The sequence below is a fragment of the Nicotiana attenuata genome, unplaced genomic scaffold (assembly GCF_001879085.1).
Source record: "Nicotiana attenuata strain UT unplaced genomic scaffold, NIATTr2, whole genome shotgun sequence".
Classification (NCBI taxonomy): Eukaryota; Viridiplantae; Streptophyta; class Magnoliopsida; order Solanales; family Solanaceae; genus Nicotiana; species Nicotiana attenuata.
This window is the reverse complement of record NW_017672201.1, coordinates 129,758-151,703: the sequence shown is the minus strand read 5'-3', so window position 1 is coordinate 151,703 and position 21,946 is coordinate 129,758. Positions and strand designations below refer to the sequence as shown.

The following is a 21,946-nucleotide window of genomic DNA, read 5'->3' as shown; positions in this document are numbered from 1 at the left end:
AACTCTGTAGTAGCTCGTGACTTGTGACACCCCGATTTCGGGCTGTGTCGGGATGGTCCCCTGCTTTATCACTTTTCTTCCGCACAGATGATAATTTTATTAATGTTTTAGACTTATTCATGCTAAGTAACTATTAAAGAGGTATCGATGTTCTGTTGGCTGGCCTTGTCCTTACGAGAGGCGCTATCACGACCGGGTTTGGCAGTCAAGCCCAGCCTTGACTTCAGCCTTTCCAACACTTAGATTTATTTTAGGGACGTTTGGACGTAGAATGATTTATGCAGCAAATAAAGTAAGTAAAGGCACACACACAATTTACAGAAATTTCTTCTCAACTCTTATTAATATGTGAATACAAGAACACAATAAGCCAACCCTATGGCCAAGAACAAAGAACACCCTAGTTCCCTGCCCCGAAAATGATTTCCTACCCTTAGGAATGCACTTAGACGAAATTGGCTAACAATTGCCACAAGACTAAGTTTTCTGCCCCTTTGGGACAGCCTATGCACTTATTTATAGTGTAGGTTGCCCAATTACACTTGGCAGCATCTAAGACAATCAGTTGACAAGCCCCAATTAATGAGCAAACATAGGAAACATGCTAAAAACGTGTATAACTAAGCCATACAATCAGCCATGATCTAAAAACGTGCCTCAACTTAGCCCCGTGATCAGTCATGCTAGAATGAGGCAGTTGTAACTGCTCAACCGCCCTGTTATGTGCACTGCATGCTTGTTTTGGCCAGCTTTCTGCACACCCAAGGCTGGCATTGCGCCCAACCTTGCCCTTTGACACTGCTCCGCCCCAATGCCATGACCATAGCTTGCCGCATTTTGACTTAGCCGCATACGTCCAATACCACAGCTGCCCGCCCATGTTAAGTCACCCTCAACTTGATGAAATCTGCCCGCATTAATGTCATTGCTTGTCCCGCATTGCCTTGCCTTGTCTTGCCATGTCTTTGACCCTGCTTTGACATGGCTTTGCCTTGCCATTGTTATGCCAACCCGCACGTCCAAGTGAAGTGCGCCTTGCCTCCGTTCAAGGTGCGGTTGTCAACCCCGCATAGTCCGTCATGCCGAGCTGCCCGTCATGATGTTGCCCCATTTTTCAGGTTGTGTGCCAAGGCCATCATGAAAATCCTTGTCACAACCCACATATGCCGAGGAACTTTGTCAAGGGGCTAACACCTAGTACAATTGAATTGAATGTCTTTTGTTAGTTTTAATATTGATTTGATTTTGGTTTGGGATTAGTTTGAGTTACTAACATTTTTGGACTATAAAACTTATTGGAGCATTCAAAAATTATAAGTCCAAGCTTGAAATAATACGTTAAAAGATAAAATTATGAAAAAGTTTAAGAAATATTTATAAACTACACAACAATAAATATTTTTATGTATTAAATATATTTAAAACTTCTATATATGTAATGTCGGGTTGGTTTGGTTTCGGTTTGACTTTTTTTAGTTAAAACAAAACCAAACCAATTATGGTCGGGTTTTATTTTCCAACAATAAACCAAATCAAACCAAACCATAGTCGGATTTTTTATCTGATTTGACTCGGATTATCGGTTTGGTACAATTTGTCGGTTTCCTTTGTACACTCCAGGTAGAAGTACACAGCTGGTGGAGCCAAGTGCTGGTGGAGCCAAGTGATATGATTAGTAGTAGGAATGGAAATATTAAAGTGGTGCCATATTTGTGCTGCCGGTGGGCAGGCGGTGAATATGTGAAGAATGTCTTCAAAGGGATGAGCGCAAATGTGGCATATGGCTTGAGGAAGGATCTTGCGATAAGATAACAAGGGGCCAGTTGGTAAAGCATTTCGTAAGAGTAGCCATAAGAAGTGTTTGATTTTGCTAAGGGTAGGTATGTGCCAAAGTCTATGCTTCTCTCTTGTCAACAAGAATATACCCCGTGAAATTTCATAAGTGGGGTTTGGTAAGGATAGAATGTACTCAAACTTTACCCTGTGGAGATGTAGGTTGTATCCAATAGACTATGTTTCTCTCTTATCATGGGTAGACTAACGGAATGCATTCTCTACTATTAATTTCCTATTAAGTTTGAACAATATACAAAAAATTAAAAAGTTGCTAAATTAGATTGGATAACATGGTTATATGCTAACAAGTCCATAGATATAGGACCTTTAAAAGAAGTCATACAAAAAAGAAGATCATGAATAAAAACTTACTACAATCTTTATTCTCATTCTACTCTAGATTAGGTCAAAAATTACTAATTAAACAAGGCAGCACAACTGTTCATCCAGTTAGTACTAACTATTCTGGAGTAAATAATAAGCATCAGATTAGTTGCAATTTCTGAGTCATACAAGACCTCATCTCAATTGTGGCTGTGTTTCAGGGCATATATCAACTCACTTTTTTTCTCCCACTGTAACATTGAATGACGTGATAGTGTAAATATTCTTCACAATATCAGCGCATAGAGCTTAAACTCTCCCTTAACTAGCTCTATGCAATTGTGAAATACTTTACACCATATGCAGCCATTTTTTAACCACCTGATCAGACATCAAGTGCCATCCTAAACTACAACTATCCCCCTCCACCAAAATTGGATTTCCAACAATCAGTTTTGTCAGTTGCAGCATCTTTTTGACTAGCTAAGCTTACCTCAAGTCGTACGAGCTTCCCTATTCTGCATGTGTTGTTAAAAAAATCCGATGCAGTTAGCGAGGTCATTCTTTCCTTTTCTGATAACTGAATTCTCTAATCTCATCTTTCACCCCCTTCAAGCTCTTCTTGATCCTCCACTAGAGCTTCTTCTTTGTTGCTCACGTCTCCAATTTCACCTTCTTGATTATCATTACTCAGCCCAAAGAACAGCCCTAAAGAGGCGGAATCATCTTTCTCATTGTCCTCTTCAGTTTCCTCCCTCGACTGAGAAGAACTGTGGCCATTCATCCAAGCAGGGCATTGGTCTACTTGTCCAAGAAAAACCGGAATTTCAGAATGTGGCAAAGGACTACTTGAAGCGTTGACCGGTCTCTTGGTAGAATCATCCACCTTGCAAGAACATTCCGGAACTGGAAATGAAAGAAAAGACAGCGGTTTGGATTTCTTGGATTCTTCCAACAATCCATCCGTTAAACTTCTTCTTAATTGCTTGTGCAGTGATGTTATCCAGGTACCATTGGGTTGATACAGACTGTCACGAATCTCTTCAAAAAGTTTTGCAATTTCCTTCCTGCATTAACTCAGATAACAAGAAATAACAAACCTGTTAAGAAATGTGTGTTCATGTTCTAATATCTAAGTAGTCCTATTTCTGTTACAACCCAAGATTCTCCAAGTTGTGAAGGCAAATATGGAGATCTAAGTAGGTTGACATGCAGGTAAATTTGCAGCAAAAATGCACAAATTTGTTAACAAGCAAGCACACGATCAACTAGCACAGACCTTAGTGACAGTCCATATGTTTTATTTTGCCCTGTCTTATCACCACTATCTTCCGTTTGGCATACGTCCTTTGTTTTAATGTATGACAGAACGAGAAATTAAAGTCAATAAAGCCATGTAGACCTACCATTCACTTGAACAGTTGAACTAGCATACTCCTAGTAACTTGAGTACAAGTGAAAAATTGACCACAGATAAAAGTTTTTAGATACGTGGACGACGGAGGTCAATGATTAATCCAAATACAATTACATCATTTTGCAATTTATCCCACTGAATCAACGTTTGCAGGTTGAGCTACAAAGCAAGTCAAGCCACAGAGTAACATAGTTTCACACGTAATACCCAATAAAGCCATGTAAGTTTACAGTATAATTAACTAGCATACTCCTAGTATCCTAAGTACAAGAAAAAGAATGATCATAGATTATAAAGTTAAAAGAAACATGGACGATAGAGGTTAATGATTAATCCACATTCAGTTACATCATTTTGCACTTTAACTCGCTGAGTTTAGTCAAATGGTTGTGTGGTTGAGCTACAGAGTAAGTCAGCCACAAAAATGACTTAGTTTTGAAATGTAATGTATTTTGAAGAATTTAAGATGTTGTATTCAGTCATGAGAGAGAACCAACTTTGAGCCCATTTCCCACACTTGTCTTGACTAAGGAGGCTAAGGAGGACATGGAAAAAAAAGAAAAAGTGGAAATTACAAGACAGGACCAGAGCGAGAGAATAAACGACCAACAACTAAGTTTGCTTTGGAATACATTACCTGTCCAGACCATAAGTTCTAGATGCAGGAGACTGATAGAATCTGTGTCCCGCAACCAAACTAGCAAGATTTGGGTTTCCTTTACCATCACGGTCAAATCCAGTAATGAATGCATCTGCTTCTATGGAAACCATATAGTCAATTGCTTCCCATAGTAATCGATGAGCATTAGTTCTCAACTCCACAATAGTACTCTCTGGCTCGTTATCACTCTCAGCTACCCAACCCCACCAACCTTCAACGTTGTACATCTTCGGTCGTGCGGGGGGCGGTGGTAGTGGACGAGGACGGGGACCAGAAGTCTTCCATGACTTGGTTTTCATGTCTAGGTTAGCCAAAGGTGGAGCCACTGAATATTCGTCAACAAGGTTTGTCTCCCGGCCATATACTTTATCCCACTCCATACTTGAGCTTAAGGACGTCCTATCAACAACATTCTCGAACATAGCATGCAGTGGAATTAACTTTTTCAACCCACCAAAGACCTCACCACCAGATATATAAATGATAGTGTCGGATGAGTAGCCATATGCTCGAAGGAGAATACCAATCTGTTGGAAAATTCACTTGATAATATTATTTCAATTAAAGTTTCTCAACATGCAACAACAACAACAACAAGAAGCCCAGTATAATCACACAAGTGGGGTCTGGGGAGGGTAGTGTGTACACAGATGTTACCCCTACTTTGAGAAGGTAGAGAGGTTGTTTCTGGTAGACAAAGTTTCTCCACATATACCTAAATATTATTTCGAATTAAGTTTCTCAATATATACTTTCCTATGTCTTAACTTCATGAGTTCAAACAGAGGCATAAAGAACAAATGATAATAAATATGTTAGCTGCACATGACTACAAAGTATAGACAAGCTTCAACGTATGAAAAGGGGTGATGAACATGAAAAACATTAGATAAATTGGGTGAAGCTATTCCCAGGGAGGACGTCACAAGTCCTCATTTTTGGCAATGCAAGATTTAGTGTAAAGATTTTATATTAAACTCAAGGATGCAACATACCTCTTCAGGCATGAGCGGACACAAGCCATTACGATAGTTTTCTGCTGAATCCGAAGAAAGATTCCCCTTCAGAAGTCTACGTTTAATCATCCATGCACGCCTGTGCATGATGAGTTCAGTATGTACATCCTAGAGGAAAAATATATGGGCATAACATGCGTTAGATGCTCGACAAACAAAGCCAAACCTTGATTTGCCATTTGATGCTCCAAAATTTTGAAATATACCTGAAAAAGTTCTTCACAGCCATAATATGCCAAAGCATCTCTAGTCATCCCGGGATCATAGGCAATAAATGGTTGTCCTGAAGCTCTTAGTCTGTAAGAACACACGAAATAAGCATAATGAAACATAATCTTCATTTCCTTAAGGAATAGGGTCTAGTAAGTTACCTATTCAAGATTTTAATAGCGAGATTTTGGACCTCCTCTCTGAACCGCAAGGCATGAAAAGCAACCCTGCATCTCAGCTTTTGATACTCAACAAGATGCGGAGGCAGAATAGACTGACTCATACACAGTAAAACATGATAGTCAAAATGTGAAGAACATTATGATTAGAATGGGTATGAACACTGGATGCATAGATCATGAACAAATAGGACTGGATATTCCAAAGAACAACAAAGTGTCAAAGCAGCATTCCAACAATAAATTTGCTGCACCAACCACAGCTAAAACATTTCTGATTAATGGATGACACATATTTACACTACACTTATCTTAAATCAAACTCAACCCTCTACAATTTACACCACTCTTTTCAATGGTGCATTATGTTCCATACTTTAATATAGATATGACAACAATTGGCTCTTTTTAGTAGTGATATAGACGTAAGGGAGATACAAGAGGTACACGTATATGTAGATGCTAGGTGATAAGGAAAGAGTCACCATTATATTTCCATTTCAAGTCTAATTTTGTTGCAGTCAAAGAGCTTGTGTAATAGAGATGAAAATGATTCCACCTCTCTATCAAAAATATAATTCTCCTACTATATCGAATTGGATGTCTTTCTAGTCAAAATAAACCACATTTCTAAATTTTAATGCAAAGAACCATCATAATTTAATGTTTTGATCTTAAAAAACATGTAAAAATCAAAGAGGACGTTTTATTTGAAATAAAGGTAATGGATGTTACCTGCAAGCATCCACCACTAGAAACAAGAAGCTCAACCACAGAGTGCTTAGTCAACATAGGGAGAACGTGGTGCAGGTAATAATATGGAGATGCCCCATGAGGAACTTTAAATGAAGGAATTTCTTTTTTCCTCCTCGCTCCTTTCAGATTTTTTGGAAGGGTTTTTACGATTTTGACATCCTTTGCTAATGCTGCTATGAATTGATCCTCATTATACAGGTAGGGAAAACTCTTGAACTGAGTGCTGCAAAAATGAAATAACAAATTGTATAATGAATCGATTCCATTTCTCAGTTGCATGTAATATAGATTATCATCCCATTAATATCCTAAAGTGTACTGCATAAGTTGAGAGATGTGATCAATAATATGCAATGGCTATTCAGTGCATTCTGCCCTGCATACTCTTAATGCGGTGATAAACAAAATTTTCTTTTAGCGAGAACAAAAAAAAGGTTGAGAGCTTAGGCCAATGTCTCATCTTTTTTTCTATATATAAATGTCTCATCATTATGGAAAATAACTTGATCCTATCATTCAATTTTTGCATCAATTTGCTTGAAGTAATAAATGTGACAGAACCTTATTCCTTTGCTGCTTGTGGTTGATTGGATCTCTGGAATGACCAGGGTAGCATTGAGGAGTCTCGAAACAGCAACAACATCAGAAATCTGGCAAACAATGGAAGCCTAATAAATTGCTGGACTATTTAAAAGCAAGGCTATTAAGTGCCAGAGGTATCCTTACCGCATTCCTAATCTCATGGAAACCCCCACGTATCTTGACAAAGATGAATCCAGTTGATTGAATTTCAGGAGCTGCAATAAAATCACCATTGAAACAAATCGTAACAAGTCGAAAAAGCATCGGAGAATACCGAGCACTGCAGATAATTTACTAGTTCGTGTTGTTCAATTCCTTTATTCTAGAATGCACATTAAAGATTATTAAAATAAGGTGTGAAGTTGGCCTAGTATCAGATCGTATTAATCTAGTACAAGGAATGGCCTCAGCAGCATATGCAACAACTTCCACTACAAAAATATCAAGGCTTATTTCAAAAAACTAACGGAATGGATTATAGATATGTTAAAATACTGATGGAGTTTACAGTTAGCAGAAGATGCAGTAAATTAAGTTCACATGCCTTGCGGCAACAGAAAAAGATTACATCTTGTACAAAACAGTTGTGCAGCAATAATGCAATAGTTCTCTGATCTAACTGACTTCTTAATCTTTACATTTCAGGTTTTAATTAAAGTTAAGAGGCATCTAATATAAAGATGTAACCTGCATAATCTCCACTTGGATTTGCATGAGGATGCAAAGACTCAAGGCGCCTAACTGGGGCCCACAGCCTTCTGTTAGATGGATTCTGCATGAAAAAGAATTCCCTTATTAGCCAACAAGAGAAGGGGAGCCTTGGCGTAACTGGTAAAGTTGCTGCCAAGCGACCAGGAGGTCACGGGTTCGATCCGTGGAAACAGCCTCTTGCAGAAATGCAGGGTAAGGCTGCGTACAATAGACCCTTGTGGTCCGGCCCTTCCCTGGACCCCACGCATAGCGGGAGCTTAGTGCACCGGGTTGCCCTTTTTTATTAGCCAACAAGAATACTCATAACGAGCTCCAGCAACAGTGGCAAATTGACCCCAAAAACAGGGCAACATGAAGCTCTATATATTACAACTAGCTCAATCAAGCAAATTTCATCAGTCCAAAACAGAGATTCGAAGTCTCTTAAGAAAAATAAATTGGAAAATATCAAAACAGGTAGAACTAAAGGTGAGATCTTGAAGGGGTTAAGCACATTACAATACATTAGCAGACTCCCCAAAATCTAGAGTAACATTAAACCAAATTTATTACTACCTAATACTCAAGCAAGCAAATGAAACAGTGTAATACAAATATTTGAACTTTTAAAGAAAAAGAAAAGTAAGAAAATGAAAACAGGAAGAACTAAAGATGAGATCTTGGAGGCATTTAACCACGTTACATATCATTAGAACCCAAAAAAAAGAGTAACATGAAACTAGATTTATTACAACTAGTTAAAACAAGCAAAATGCAGCAGACAAAAATAGACATTTGATGTTTTTTAAGAAAAAATAAGCTGGAAAATTGAATCAAGAATCTATTAAAGTGAGATCTTTGAGGGGTTTAAGCACATTACAATACATCAACAGACCTGATATAAAAATAAAAAAAATAAAAAATAAAAAAAGAGTAACATGAAACTAAATTTAGTACCATTAACTCAAGTAAGCAAATGCAGCAGCCTAATACAGGATTTGAAGCTAAGAAAGTTAAGAAAATCAAAGCAAGAAGCTCTAAAAATGAGATCTTGGAGGGCTTTAAGCACATTACATTACATTAAAATGAAAATAAATTTATTACCATTAACTCAAGTAAGCAAATGCAGCAGCCCAAAACAGGAATTTGAAGCTAAAAAAATGTATAGAAAATCAAAGCAAGAAGCTATAAAAATGAGATCTTGGAGGGGTTTAAGCAACTTACATTAGTGGAGAGATCTGATTTCTTGAATTTAGGCCTCCAAGAGATGATTGTAACAGAAGAATGGTACTCAGAAATAGTCCCATAAGTATGTTTAGCTAAAAGAAAGTGTGTGAAAAGAGAAAGAGCAGATAGAACTAGCCCAGCTAAAGCAACCCACTTCAATTTAGACTTGAATAACATTTTCCCTTCACTTTTAGTAGACACCCACTTCATCTTCTTGCACAAAGAAAAAATGGGGGTGCAAAGAAAATCAAGAGCGCAAAGTAATTACATCAAAAAGACAGGATTGAATAAATAATTATGAGGATAATGGGCTGTTCATGGATAGTAAATATAATTATTAATAGTATGATGAAAAAAATAGTAAAAAGATTTAGGTGGTATGTTAAATAATTGAGGACTTGTAGTCTTGTACAAGGGGGAAAAAGAAGTAAAATGAGAAGTCAAAGACTCAAGATTCAGGCAAGATAGAGTGATAGACAGAGACAACACCACCGCATGCAATGTTTCTATTACTACAAATGTTGAATGTTCAATGATAACTAAAAACCCGTCTCAGTTATGGCGCGTGGGAAGCTTTAAGTAATTCTTTTCTCTCCTTTTTTTTTTTTCCCTTTAGGCATTCGTAGGGGTGTGCATTCGAGGTGTGCATTCGATTTATAGATTCGATTTTGACCCTTATCGATAATTACTTATCGATTTATCGATTTGTACATATGCTTATCGTTATCGTTTCAATAAGGTTTCGATTTTTTCGATTTCGATTTATCGATTTTTGGGGCTTATCGATTCGGTTATCGATTACACCAATAAGAAAATTTGCGGGATTCTACGGAAAGTATATCACTATAAACACGCCTAACTAATATGGACCAAAAGAAGCTAAAATAAGACGAGCACCGTTTATAACATAAAAATTGTATCAACAAGCACATGCAACGAAACTAAAGTAAGAGATCAAATGTATGCCACCAACACTCCAACGGTATAAAACAAAATACATCATCACGGCTATTCTATTTTCCATTAATTTGAACTTCATTCCCTTGAGCTTTAAATATGATCATTCCTTAAATGTGGTAGATGAAATAATAGGGTTAGGGACTTAGGGTAAAGGAAAGGGTATTATAGAATAAGGGCAAAAAAAAATTTGAAAAAAAACTAAAAAAATGTTTTAAAAAAATTAATTTTTTTTTAGTATTTCTTATCGGTTTATCGATAAACCGAAGAGGACAAAATCGAAATCGAAATCGATAATTCGATAAGGAAAATTTCGAAATCGAAATCGATAAATCGATAAACCGATAACAAATAATCGATTCGATTTATCGACAAATCAATTCGAATGCACACCCCTAGGCATTCGTATGGACGCAGCGTAGACGAGGAGGAGTTCATGGCGAATAGAGAGCATTATAAGTTGGCTAAGAAAGAGGCAAAGCCAGCAGTTGTGGCAGCCAAGACTGCAGCTTTTAGTTGTCTGTATGAGGAACTCGAGGGTCGAGGTGGGAATAAGAGTTTCAAGTTAGTCAAGGCGCATGACTTAGACCAAGTGAAGCGCATCAAGGATGAAGAAGGTAGAATTTTGTTGGATGAGGGGCTTATTCGTCGGATATGGCAGACCTACTTCCATAGTCTCTTGAACGAGGATGGGACATGAGCATTTGTACTAGATGATTTGGAACTCTCCAGGAGTCGTTGTGACTTTGGGTATTGTAGGCGGTTTAGAGTTGGTGAAGTTGAGGGGATAATGAGTAAGATAAGCAGGGGCAAAGCGACCGGGTCGGATAAAATTCCGGTAGAGATTTGGAAGAGTGCAGGCAAGGCAGGCTTGGAGTGGCTCACTAGGTTATTTAATTTCATTTTTAGAACGAAGAAGATGCCCGAAGAGTGGAGGTGGAGCACGATGATTCCAGTATACAAGAACAAGGGTAATATCCAAAATTGCAACAACTATCGAGGTATCAAGCTGCTTAGCCATACTATAAAAGTCTGAGAGAGAGTGGTAGAGCTAAGGGTGAGGAGGAGTGTGTCTATTTTTCGAGAACCAATTCGAATTTATGTCGGGACGTTGGACTACAGAAGCCATCCAACTTGTTAGGAGATTGATGGAGCAGTATAGGAAGAGAAAAAAGGACTTGCATATGGTGTTCATCGACTTAGAAAAGGCATAGGACAAAGTTCCAAGGGAGGCTTTGTGGAGATATTTGGAGGCTAGAGGTGTACATGTTGCTTACGTTAGGTTGATTAAGGACACGTGTGATGGAGCAACGACCCGAGTGAGGACAGTGGGTAGGGACTCGGACCATTTTCCGGTTATGCTGGGGTTGCATCAGGGGTCGCCACTCAGCCCTTTTTTGTTTGCTCTAGCGATGGACGTACTGACGTGTCACATCCAAGGGGAGGTACCGTAGTGCATGCTATTTATAGATAATATTGTATTGATTGACAAGACGCGAGACGGTGAGATTGTGCAATTAGAGGTATGGAGGCAGACCTTGGAGTATAAAGGTTTCAAGTTGAGCAGGACCAAGACAGAATACTTGGAGTGTAAGTTCAGTGGCGAGACTCAATGAGGGGAAGGGGAGGTGAGGCTGGACTCAAGAATCATCCCTAGGAGAGAAAGTTTTAAGTACCTTTGGGTCTATTATTCAGTGGGATGGGGAGATTGATGAAGATGTCATACATCGTATTGCGGCGGGATGGATGAAATGGAGACTCGCTTCCGGTGTTTTGTGTGACAAAAATGTGCCACCAAAACTTGAAGGTAAGTTCTATAAAGTGGTGCTCAGGCCAACGATGTTGTATGGGGCTGAGTGTTGGCCAGTCAAGATCGCTCATGTCCAAAAGATGAAGGTAACAGAGATGAGGATGTTGAGATGGATATGCAGGCACACCAGGTTAGATAGGATCAAAAATAAGGTTATTCGCGACAAGGTGGGTGTGGCCCCTATTGAGGATAAGATGCGGGAAGCGCGGCTTAGGTGGTTTGGTCATGTGACGAGGAGGAGCACAGACGCCCGGTGAGGAGGTGTGAGAGGTTGACATTTGAGGGTCTACGGAGAGGTAGAGGTAGGCCAAAGAAGGGGTGGGGAGAGGTGATTAGGCAAGATATGACGCAGCTTCAGCTGACCGAGGACATGACCCTTGATAGGAAGGTATGGAAGTCGAGGATTAGGGTAGTAGAGTAGGTAATCTAGAGTGTTCATACCAATAGTATTGCCACGCAGTCTCGCTTTCTGTTAGTAATAAGTTTTTATGACTAACCGTTATTTTCTTTCATTGTTGATCACCTTACTATCTTGTTTTTTATTCTACTTTTATATGGCTTTTTGGTATTGTCCCTTCTTGTCTATATGTTTCATTAATGTGATGCTCATGCTTTCCTGAGCCGAGGGTCTATTGGAAACAGTCTCTCTATCCTCACAATGTAAGGATAAGGTCTGTATACACACTACCCTCCCCAGACCCCACGGTGTGGGATAATACTAGATATATTGTTGTTGTTGTAGTAGTAGTAGTAGGCATTCGTACAGATATATATAATGCTTCAATAAAAAGGTAACTATTTTACTAAAAATATTATGGCTAAAGTTTAAGTTTGAAATTCTTCATTAAGGATGAAAGAAACACAAACTCTTTCGGGATATATTTATTGGTAAAAATTATAGAAGGCAAATATCAAATTTACTCATCTATTATGTGAATTATCTTAATTTTACGCATGTTATACTTTTAAGTTTATTTATATTCTTGTCATTGTTTTGTATTTGCCTTTGACTTTAGCGGAGATCCATTGTGAATTTTCAAGTGTTAAAATACTTTGAAAATAAAGGTCAAATTCACTCTTCTACTTTTGAAAATAATTTTAAAAGGCATTCTTAGTTTGGAATTTCGTTAGAGCCAATACAAATATGGGGAAAAAATAATAGCAACAGTATCAATGACTTAGAAATATATGGACGTTCAAATTAGGATATTTCAAATTATGGAGAGAGAATTCCTTAGGGGTCATCTGATTCAGTTCTAGGATATCCCATATGTTCTAGGATATCCCATATGATTATAATTCTGAGATATCCTATGAGATTATTTATTCCGTATTTTACATGGGATAGTTAATATTGTTATTTTACTATAAAATTTATATCAATAGTAGCTAATATCCATAATTAAATATAAAATAACTATAATTCCAACTTTTATATATTAATATACTTGTTCCGGTGACCAAACGACCCCTTAATAATTGGATTGGATTAGACTTCAGAGAAAAAGGTAATTTAGGTGTTAGCCGCGTGGTTGGAGTTGTGTGCATGATCGCGTGAAGAAAGGTTATACTACTATTCTTTGCATTATTAAGGCAATAGGTCACGTGATATATGTCAGAGTCACGTGACGTGGAAGAGTTTGGGAAATAGCTGATGGTCTGACGTGTGAATTTATTGGGTGGTTGGGGTATGGGTGTCTAACGGGCCGGGTCAGCCCGTTTCCGGACCGGCCCAGACCGGTTAAAATCGGAACAGGCCCGGACCGGTAGAAGGGGGCCGGATAGGGTTGGGTTAAAGGGGTAAGGGGGGTTGGTCCGTCTACTTAATTCCTACCGGTTAATTGGACCGGTCAAACTCGGTCAACGGTTTTTACTGTTCAACGGTTAACTGGCCCGGCCCGGCCCAGACCTGTATAACGGCTAACTTAATTTTTTTTTAATTTTTTTTTTATAATGGAGCATTTGAATTTACTCCTTTTTTTCGTTAATTTACTTGTTGTTAAATGTAAACCTTTCAATTTGTAAGTTTGAATTTTGAATAAATGTAGCACTTGCAATTTATAAGTGCAATTTTTTCCCATCTTCATTGTATTCTTTATATTTTTACTTTATATTAATATAACTTACAATAGTTATACAAAAACAAAATACAAAAAAAAAAATTACACTAACCCGGCCCGGCCCGACCCCTTGTACCCGTAGCCCTTACGGTTCATTTTTTACCCGGATAAACTCGAACCTGTTAAACCCGGTAAGCCCCAACCCGTAACCGGCCCGGACCGCAACCCGTACGGTTCCTAAATTTTCCTACCCAGCCCGGTCCGACCCACCCGTTAGACACCCTTAATTGGGGGTCCATGTTAGAGAATAGTGGAAAATTGAGTGGGAGACTTTCTCCAATCCCCATGGGAGAGTTTCATCCCTTATGGTCAGTGCTAGCTAGTGGCTAAGTACATAGCACAAGCTGGGGCTGCTAAAAGCAACAAATGAGTTTTCCCCATAAAAACTTATGAACTTAGATAAGTTTGGGCAGGGCATGGGAAAGACAATGGTTAAATTAAGAATTTAGCTAAAGGTGTTCAAGATTTTAGTCTATGTAGCTATGCCATTGTGGAAAGAGGGGACGGATAATTGCATCTGGGATCGTTTGGTTGGGAAACAAATTATCTCGAAATATAATAATAGTATTGTAACACAAGAATAGAATAATAACAAGATTATTTCGAGAAAGAAAAATTCAAATTTATCAATTTACTTTTGATAATGGTTTAAACTTATCCTACACTTATAGTTCATATGGGAGCTTCAATAAGGTTAAAAGACAACTACAAGACGATTTGATAGCGATAATCATATGAACGAACATAAAGTATAACTATTAAGACAACTTATTTTTGGTCCATTTCAAACTTAAATGCAAGAGGAACAAAGATTGGTTTGGGGGGTTGGTGGGGTGGGGTGGGGTGGGTTGGGGGGGGGGGGACCAATATTCACTTTGGATATTGAACGAATATTATCAACACTAATGTAATGCATTTCAGATCTTTTCATAGAAATACATAAATACCTGGTGTCTTTTCCCAGTGACGGACCAGGTTGTTGGATACAAATCAAGACACCAGCAACATTTAGTGTAATTGTAATTTGTGATCTTGTTAGGATGACCAGTTCAGAACAAGGAAACGTATAAGCAAATGTTGAACATGATACATCCATAAGCTATAAATGTTAAAAGAAAAACTTAGGCCAAAGTAATAATATTGTTTATCCTTAAAATAGATACCAATTGAATTTATACGCGATTTCAAGGATATGTGGGTTGATACAACACAAATAATCAAGAATATAAGATAAACGAGTTAAAGACCAAATGAATGATCAAACCAATTGTAATGTTAGGGCCCGGCTCGAATTTAGGTTGAACAGTAGTTTTGCCTCGATTGGACCCTTGGTTCGAAGTCAATCGTGAATGAAGAACAACAGTAAAGTAAGAACTTTGCTATAGCTGTAAAGCAGAAAAGTGAATATGTATTGCCTTGGTATGCGTGCTACAATGCGTCCTATCAAAGAAAAACTTCCCATTTATACAGTAGGAGAGTTTCACCCCTAGTATAAGTCTAAAAAAGGTAAAAATCTTCCTCTCTTGTTAATTACTGATCCGTAACCGTCATCGAGCGAGATCCGCACCGTGATATCTGGTTGGTTGCGGATATCACGGCCCTCTATCGGTCACCCTCAACCGTTCACTACGCTTTCCGGAGTCTCAGAACTCGTCCTGGGTCCGGGGTGCGTCGTTTTATCAGGTACGATGGCGGGCCTCGATACAAAGAGTTTACAGCTTCGATTTCGATCTCATATATTCATGCTCTTACTTCGTTTGATCCACAGAGAAATCAGGGTGTGCGTTATCCCCAATTTTACCCATATACAAATATGAAACAAGAAAATAGATAGATAACGTAGAGAGGAAGATAGAGCTTTCTTATTATTCAATTGTTTCTAAGTATATACAATGTAATGCCCAAATCCTCTATTTATCGGGTTATATTGAGGAATACCAAAGGGTGTCATTAACATGGAATTAACTATTGAGATCATGGAAGAAATTGCGGTGAGTGAGTTACAACAATAATGGTAAGAAGTAGAAGAGGTTTAACTACATCATGAAAAAGAGTAGTGAGAGTAACTTTCAAAATCGAGTGGAGCATTTCTCCCGGTTGATAGATCATCGGGGCATATATCTGGCAGTCGTCGCATTTTCGTACGAAGTCCTTTGCATCTTTCTCCATCTCGGTCCAGTAATAGTCGGCCCTAATCAGTCTCCGGACCAAAAATTCTACCCCCGAATAGTTCCCGCAAGTGCCTCCGTGAACTTCTCTCAAGGCGTATTCGATCTCTCCAGGTCCCAAACATCTGGCTAGTGGGCTGTCCAAGGTTCTCCTGAACAGTGCCCCTTCGACCAAGCTAAATCTGGCAGCCTTGGTACGCAGGGCTCTCGATTCTTTGGGATCCGAAGGCAACTTTTCGGTCTTCAAGTAGTCTATATACTTGTTCCTCCAGTCCCAAGTTAGACTTGTTGAGTTTACTTCGGCGTGGCCTTCTTCTATCACCGGCTTCATGAGCTGCACTACTGTTCCCTAACTGAATTCATCTACATCGACCGACGACCCCAAGTTAGCTAGAGCATCGGCCTCGCTGTTTTGATCTCGGGGTACGTGTTGCAAGATCCATTGCCTGAACTGATGCACTGTTACCTGTAATTTGTACAAGTACCTTCGCATTCGTTCTTCTTTTACTTCGTATGTCTTGTTAACTTGGTTTATCACAAGGAGGGAGTCGCACCTGGCTTCGATCACCTGGTCCCAATGCTTTTAGCCAATTCTAGACCTGCAATCATGGCCTCATACTCGGCCTCATTGTTATTTAATTTTACAATTATAATAGATTGCTTAATTACATTTCCCATAGGCGGTTTTAATACGATGCCGATCCCGGACCCCTTCGTGTTCAAGGCACCATCCGTAAAAAGGGTCCAGATCCCCGAGGTAGTCCTCGATGTCAATAGCAATTACCTCTAGACTTCAGGTATTAAGGCCGGCGTAAAGTCGGCCACGAAGTCTGCCAAAATCTGAGATTTTATGGGGGTTCGGGGTTGATATTCGATATTGTACTTGCTAATTTCGATGGCCCATTTGGCCAACCAGCCCGAGAGCTCGGGTTTGTGCATGATATACATCAACGGGTAAGAAGTTACGACACATATGGGTGGCATTGAAAGTACGACTTTAGCTTTCTACAAGCGTTTAGCAAAGCGAACGCCAATTTTTCCGGGTGAGGGTACCTTGTTTCGGCCTCGCCTAGAGTTCTACTGACATAGTAAATAGGAAACTGCATACCTTCTTCCTCCTGAACTAAGACTCCACTTACCGCCACCTCGGAAACTGCCAGGTAAAGGTACAACTGTTCGTTCGCCTTTGAAGTGTGGAGCAGGGGCGGACTCGATAGGTACAGTTTGAGTTATTCCAGAGCTTGATGGCATTCTGGGTTCCAGGAAAAACTATTCTTCCTTTTTAACAGCAAGAAGAATCGATGGCTTTTGTCTGAGGACCTCGATATGAACCAGCCTAGGGCGGCTATACTCCCGGTCAGCCTTTGAACGGCTTTAATGTTGTCCACCACGGTGATTTCCTCTATAGCTTTGATTTTATCGGGATTGATCTCTATCCCTCGATTGGATACCATGAACCCGAGGAATTTTCCCGATCCGACCCCGAAAGCGCACTTCTCTAGGTTCAGCTTCATATTGTATTTCTTCAGTATCTCGAAGGTTTCCTGCAAATGTTTCAAGTGGTCCTCTGCTCGCTTGGACTTGACTAATATGTCATCAATATAAACTTCAATTGATTTTCCTATCTATTCTTTGAACATCCGGTTTACTAGGTGATGTCGTCCAAGTCACACCTCTATTCGAGGTTATGAAACGGTCGATGCAATAGTAATACCCAACTAAGAGTCGGGGTCAAATTCTATGGGGAGCTATATGAATGGGATAAAGTAGTATATATTTTGACTAAGCACGTGAAGTATCTAGATTGCACTTCCACAAATATGGTTTGTTTTTACTTTTAAAATAATGCTAAAGATTGCAATTCTAAAAATGTGAAACTAGGAAATATTGTTTTTGGTTGTTTTTCAAATATTGTAAAAGGCCTAGGTCTATGACCTTCACCTAGGTGTTTGTCTAACGGGTTGTAAATTTTAAAGCATGTTTTTTTGATCGGGGTGTATTATAGCTATCAACACTCAATTACCCACTCAATAACTCTCGATAAGAGAGTGATTTTGCGCAATTTGTCCTTCTTAAGTCCAAATAGATATTGAACAAAACAGTTGATAAAATGCTCAAGCCGGGTTTAACTATCTTTAGGTTCAACCCTTTAATTGGGACTATCAATCTCTTGATTTCATCCCAAATTCTTGTTACCCGAGTTTTCCTAGACTAAGTCGCTCTTTCTCAAGTAGAGACCAAGTGAAATAGGTATGAACAAATGTTTGCAACCATTAATTCTACAATAAAAAGAAAGAACAAGGCTAAATAATCACACCCAACCATAAATAAGCCATAAATCAAACACCCATTAGGTTTGTAAACTAGGGTTGGGTCAGAACCCTAGTTAAAAATCTAGCTACTCATAATAGGTATAGAAGAAAACAAGGAAGAAAAGATGATAAAACTCATATTCAAAGATTAAAAGATGAATCCAACGTTAAATCACTAAAGTAAGCTAAAGTTGCCTAAAGCAATAAGGAAAAACGACTACAGGAGTTCCAATATTCAAAACTTGACCTAATTTTGTGAAACTAGTCTATTTATACAAAGCTAGAAATTTTGGACAAAATTGCCCTTTCGGAGGTTCTGCGGCCGCACAATTCCATGTGTGGTCCGCACTTTTCTTCAAACTTGACAGGAGCTGGATCTGCGGCCGCACGATTCTAGAATGCGGCCGCATCTTGAATGTTCTGACCGCACAGGGTCCTTCTGCGGACCATACAAATCTTAGTGCGGCCGCGTGACTGACTTCTGCGGCCTCATAATAATTGTGCGGTCCGCATTTCCTTAAGGCCTGAAATGTTAACTCTCTGAACTTCTGCTCTTGGAAATAGCTTCTGCGGTCGCACAATAATTGTGCGGTCCGCACATTGTACTAGGCCTCTGTTGGATTTTCTTCACAATCTGCGGCTGCAAATGGAATTCTGCGGTCTACACTTGAGCCTTTGTGCCTGTTTTTTGTCCTTGAGTTCAGATCACTCCTTCTTGAGTTGGATTTAATCTTTGTGGCTCATTTTCCATTACTCTTGCAATTAAGCATATTTTATCAGTTTTCGAGAATATAATTAAACACTTTTGGACTAAAACGGAAGTAAAAAGGCGCTAATAAGTAATCAACTCCCCCAAACTTAAGCTTTTGCTTGTCCTCAAGCAATTAAATTAATTCCCACCTACACAAGTTAAGAGCTATTTCAGCTAGTCTAAGGTGCATCAATCACACATCAATTGGGACCAACAATTACCCACATCACTTATGAATTATCAACAAGACAATGATTTGAAGTTTTAAGCACTAATAGTTCTAATGTGACACTTGAGCATCAAGAGTTGACTTTATTCATCAAGGAAGCTCGCTCTTTCATGTAGGTCATTGTGGATCCCAAACTCCTCCTCCTATACTCTCCTTTAGCATATCTCACTTAAGAATGTAGCACTCAATTCAAGGATCTGCGAAAAGTTCGCTCATCCCTCTCAAAAGAACGTCACAAGTACGGCTCTAAGTACCATATGCTTTGCCCCTCACGTAAATCACCATTAATGTAAGTTCACTCAGCTTGAAATCACGTAGGGATTTTTCGGAATGTAATGAAGGCTTTTAGACTCAAGTTGGCTATGTTGGAATAGAACGGGTTCACCTTTCCTTAAGCACTCAATTTTCTCTTTTTGGATCATGTTTTGCCGATTCTTTGAGGCATTTTCTTCTTCCTTAGGGTAACTAGAGAGACTTAACATCACTCTTTCTTGGTCATGATATTCATTTTCTCCTTCTTTGGTTTCTCCATGCTTTTCATTGTTGCTTTTCCTTGAATCCCTTCAACTCTTCACTTTATTCACTTTCTTTTTGCATTTTTCTTTTGTTCTTTCTTTCTTTTTCTTTGCCTTTACTTTTCTCTTTTTGTGTCTTAATACAACTTTCAAACTCCTCGTCTCTCCCCCAAACTTATGTTTTAGCCAATTATTTCTCAAGAGTGTTAAGGAAAGCTCGGGTGCCAAGAGAGGGTCACTACAAAATGGGTAAAGGCTTGTAACGTAGTTATCAAATAAGAAAGGTCTTAGGCTCAAATGGGTTGACTAGGGATAGCAACATTGGTGGGACATGGACAATTTCAAGCAGGCCAAGGAGAGCCTACAATCACTTATCAAGCCAAGCAAAACTTAGAATTTCGCCTAGAAACACATTCGGGTCAAGTTCTAGACCATTCGCACGGGTACTTGGACTTGCAACAAAAATCTCACCTCTCACACAGTTGGATTGTTAAAGAGGATAGATTTGAGGGCCCACAAAAATCGTATTCAAGATTGAAAATCACTAATGGTTCAACTAAACCACTCGATGATTGCTTAAGTCAACACAAGAGTCAAAATGTCACTAACTAGAGCTATTTCTTTCCAAGAACTTGTTTTTAACCATAAGCCCGTAGTTAAGTGTGTCGGTACCAAGTGAAGCATGATTGACTCTTCTAGTTTTACTCAATTAGGTCCTCTTATTCATTATTACTACTATTCTTACCTAAATATCAAAAACGGACTCAATCCCTTAAGAAGGTTGTCACGCCATCCATCGTTGGGAAGAGCCACCACGTTCACACGAAAACCACCTTTGGAAAAAACTGTGGCATTAAGAAAACCAAAGGCTTATTGATCACTTAAACATGAAAAGAAGCTACTAAATTAAAAAGAAGCTATTAAAGTAAATAAGAAGCAATAAGCTAAACATTGACTACTAGGAAAACAAAATAAAGAAGCTATAAAGTAAACTACTGAAAGCATAAATGAATATACAAGATGAGAGAGGAAGAAAGAAAATATATGCATCAATAGAGAGAGAGAAGAATAGAGAAGAATATGTACATAAATAAAAAGGAAAATAAAATGTTATCAGTTATTACATACCAATGTCAAATGTCATCAAATCAAATAAACTCCACCCCCCCCCCCCAAATAAGAATAAGCATTTTCCCCAATACTTAACAAAATAAAGATCAAGGAAGGGAAAGAGTAAAGAGGACTCCCTATGTGGTCTCCATGTCCATAGAAGTATCACCACCCTTAGGCTCCTTCAACTATATCTCATCATCTTCGCTGGGTTGGTGAACATCTGTAGCACCGCCTCAGCAGTGTGGGCAGCGAGGTTTGGCTCCTCATACTGGCCAGCTAGTGCCTCTGGTGCTGATGGTGCTGCTGGGTCTGCTGGTGCTGTCTCCATCAGCAAATCAAATGGGAGATCCCCAGTTGCTGCTGTCTTGGTCACCTCCTATCTCAACCTGTCAAATGACTTCTTCGAAACCTGGGATTTCCTCATATTCTTCACCTGCTTCCCAAGATCATCAATTGTTGTTCCATGTGCCACCAGGGTGTCCATAATAGTTTTCTGGTTCTCCAGAATCTTCTTCAAAGTATCCTTCACTGTGGGAGAAATCTGGGGTGCTGGGGTAGAAGACTGTGCTGCAACAACACTGGATAGGTCAGACAGCTTTGCAGTAGCTGTCTGCATCTAGTTATTGAGACTTGCCAATGTTTGGGAGACTCGCAGCGTAGAAAGTGGATGAGCTGGTGCGGGCACTGTCTTTAGAGTAGAAGTGGATGGGACTGATGCTGACGGCCCGGAAGATGGAGGTGGAGGAATGGAAGTTGTGCTGCTAGAAGTTCTGGTTTCAGTGGTAGGCATGTCAGCTGAAGCTGTAACTACCACTGAAGGCTCATCAGACTGGCCCACAGTAGTAGTTGGTTGACCCTTGTTCTTCGGGTTCCTTGGGTCCTTCAAAGACTACCATGTGAAGGGCTGCTTCACCCGAACCTTTGTATCAAAAGCCTTTGACTCCACTCCCATATCCGTAAGATACTCCGTAATAGTGTTTGGATATGGGTAGGAGCTCTCACCCTGCCTACCGACCAGAGACATATTGGCCGACATGATGGTACCCACATTGATTGGGTACCCGGCCATGATG

At 39.3% G+C, this 21,946-nt stretch overlaps 1 protein-coding gene across 1 annotated transcript; it reads right to left on the bottom strand.

Annotated features, from left to right (window-relative positions):
* Nucleotides 1–2,104: 2,104 nt before the first annotated feature.
* On the bottom strand, nt 2,105–9,441 carry LOC109212285. The gene is made up of 10 exons (XM_019375918.1): nt 8,896–9,441; nt 7,669–7,753; nt 7,126–7,196; nt 6,961–7,049; nt 6,379–6,622; nt 5,626–5,738; nt 5,461–5,551; nt 5,234–5,362; nt 4,215–4,765; nt 2,105–3,227 (listed from the first exon to the last, which is right to left on the bottom strand). Exons 1-10 carry the CDS (start codon nt 9,106–9,108, stop codon nt 2,756–2,758), a joined length of 2,058 nt encoding a protein of 685 aa, XP_019231463.1. The 5' UTR covers nt 9,109–9,441; the 3' UTR covers nt 2,105–2,755.
* Between the last annotated feature and the right edge of the window lie 12,505 nt (nt 9,442–21,946).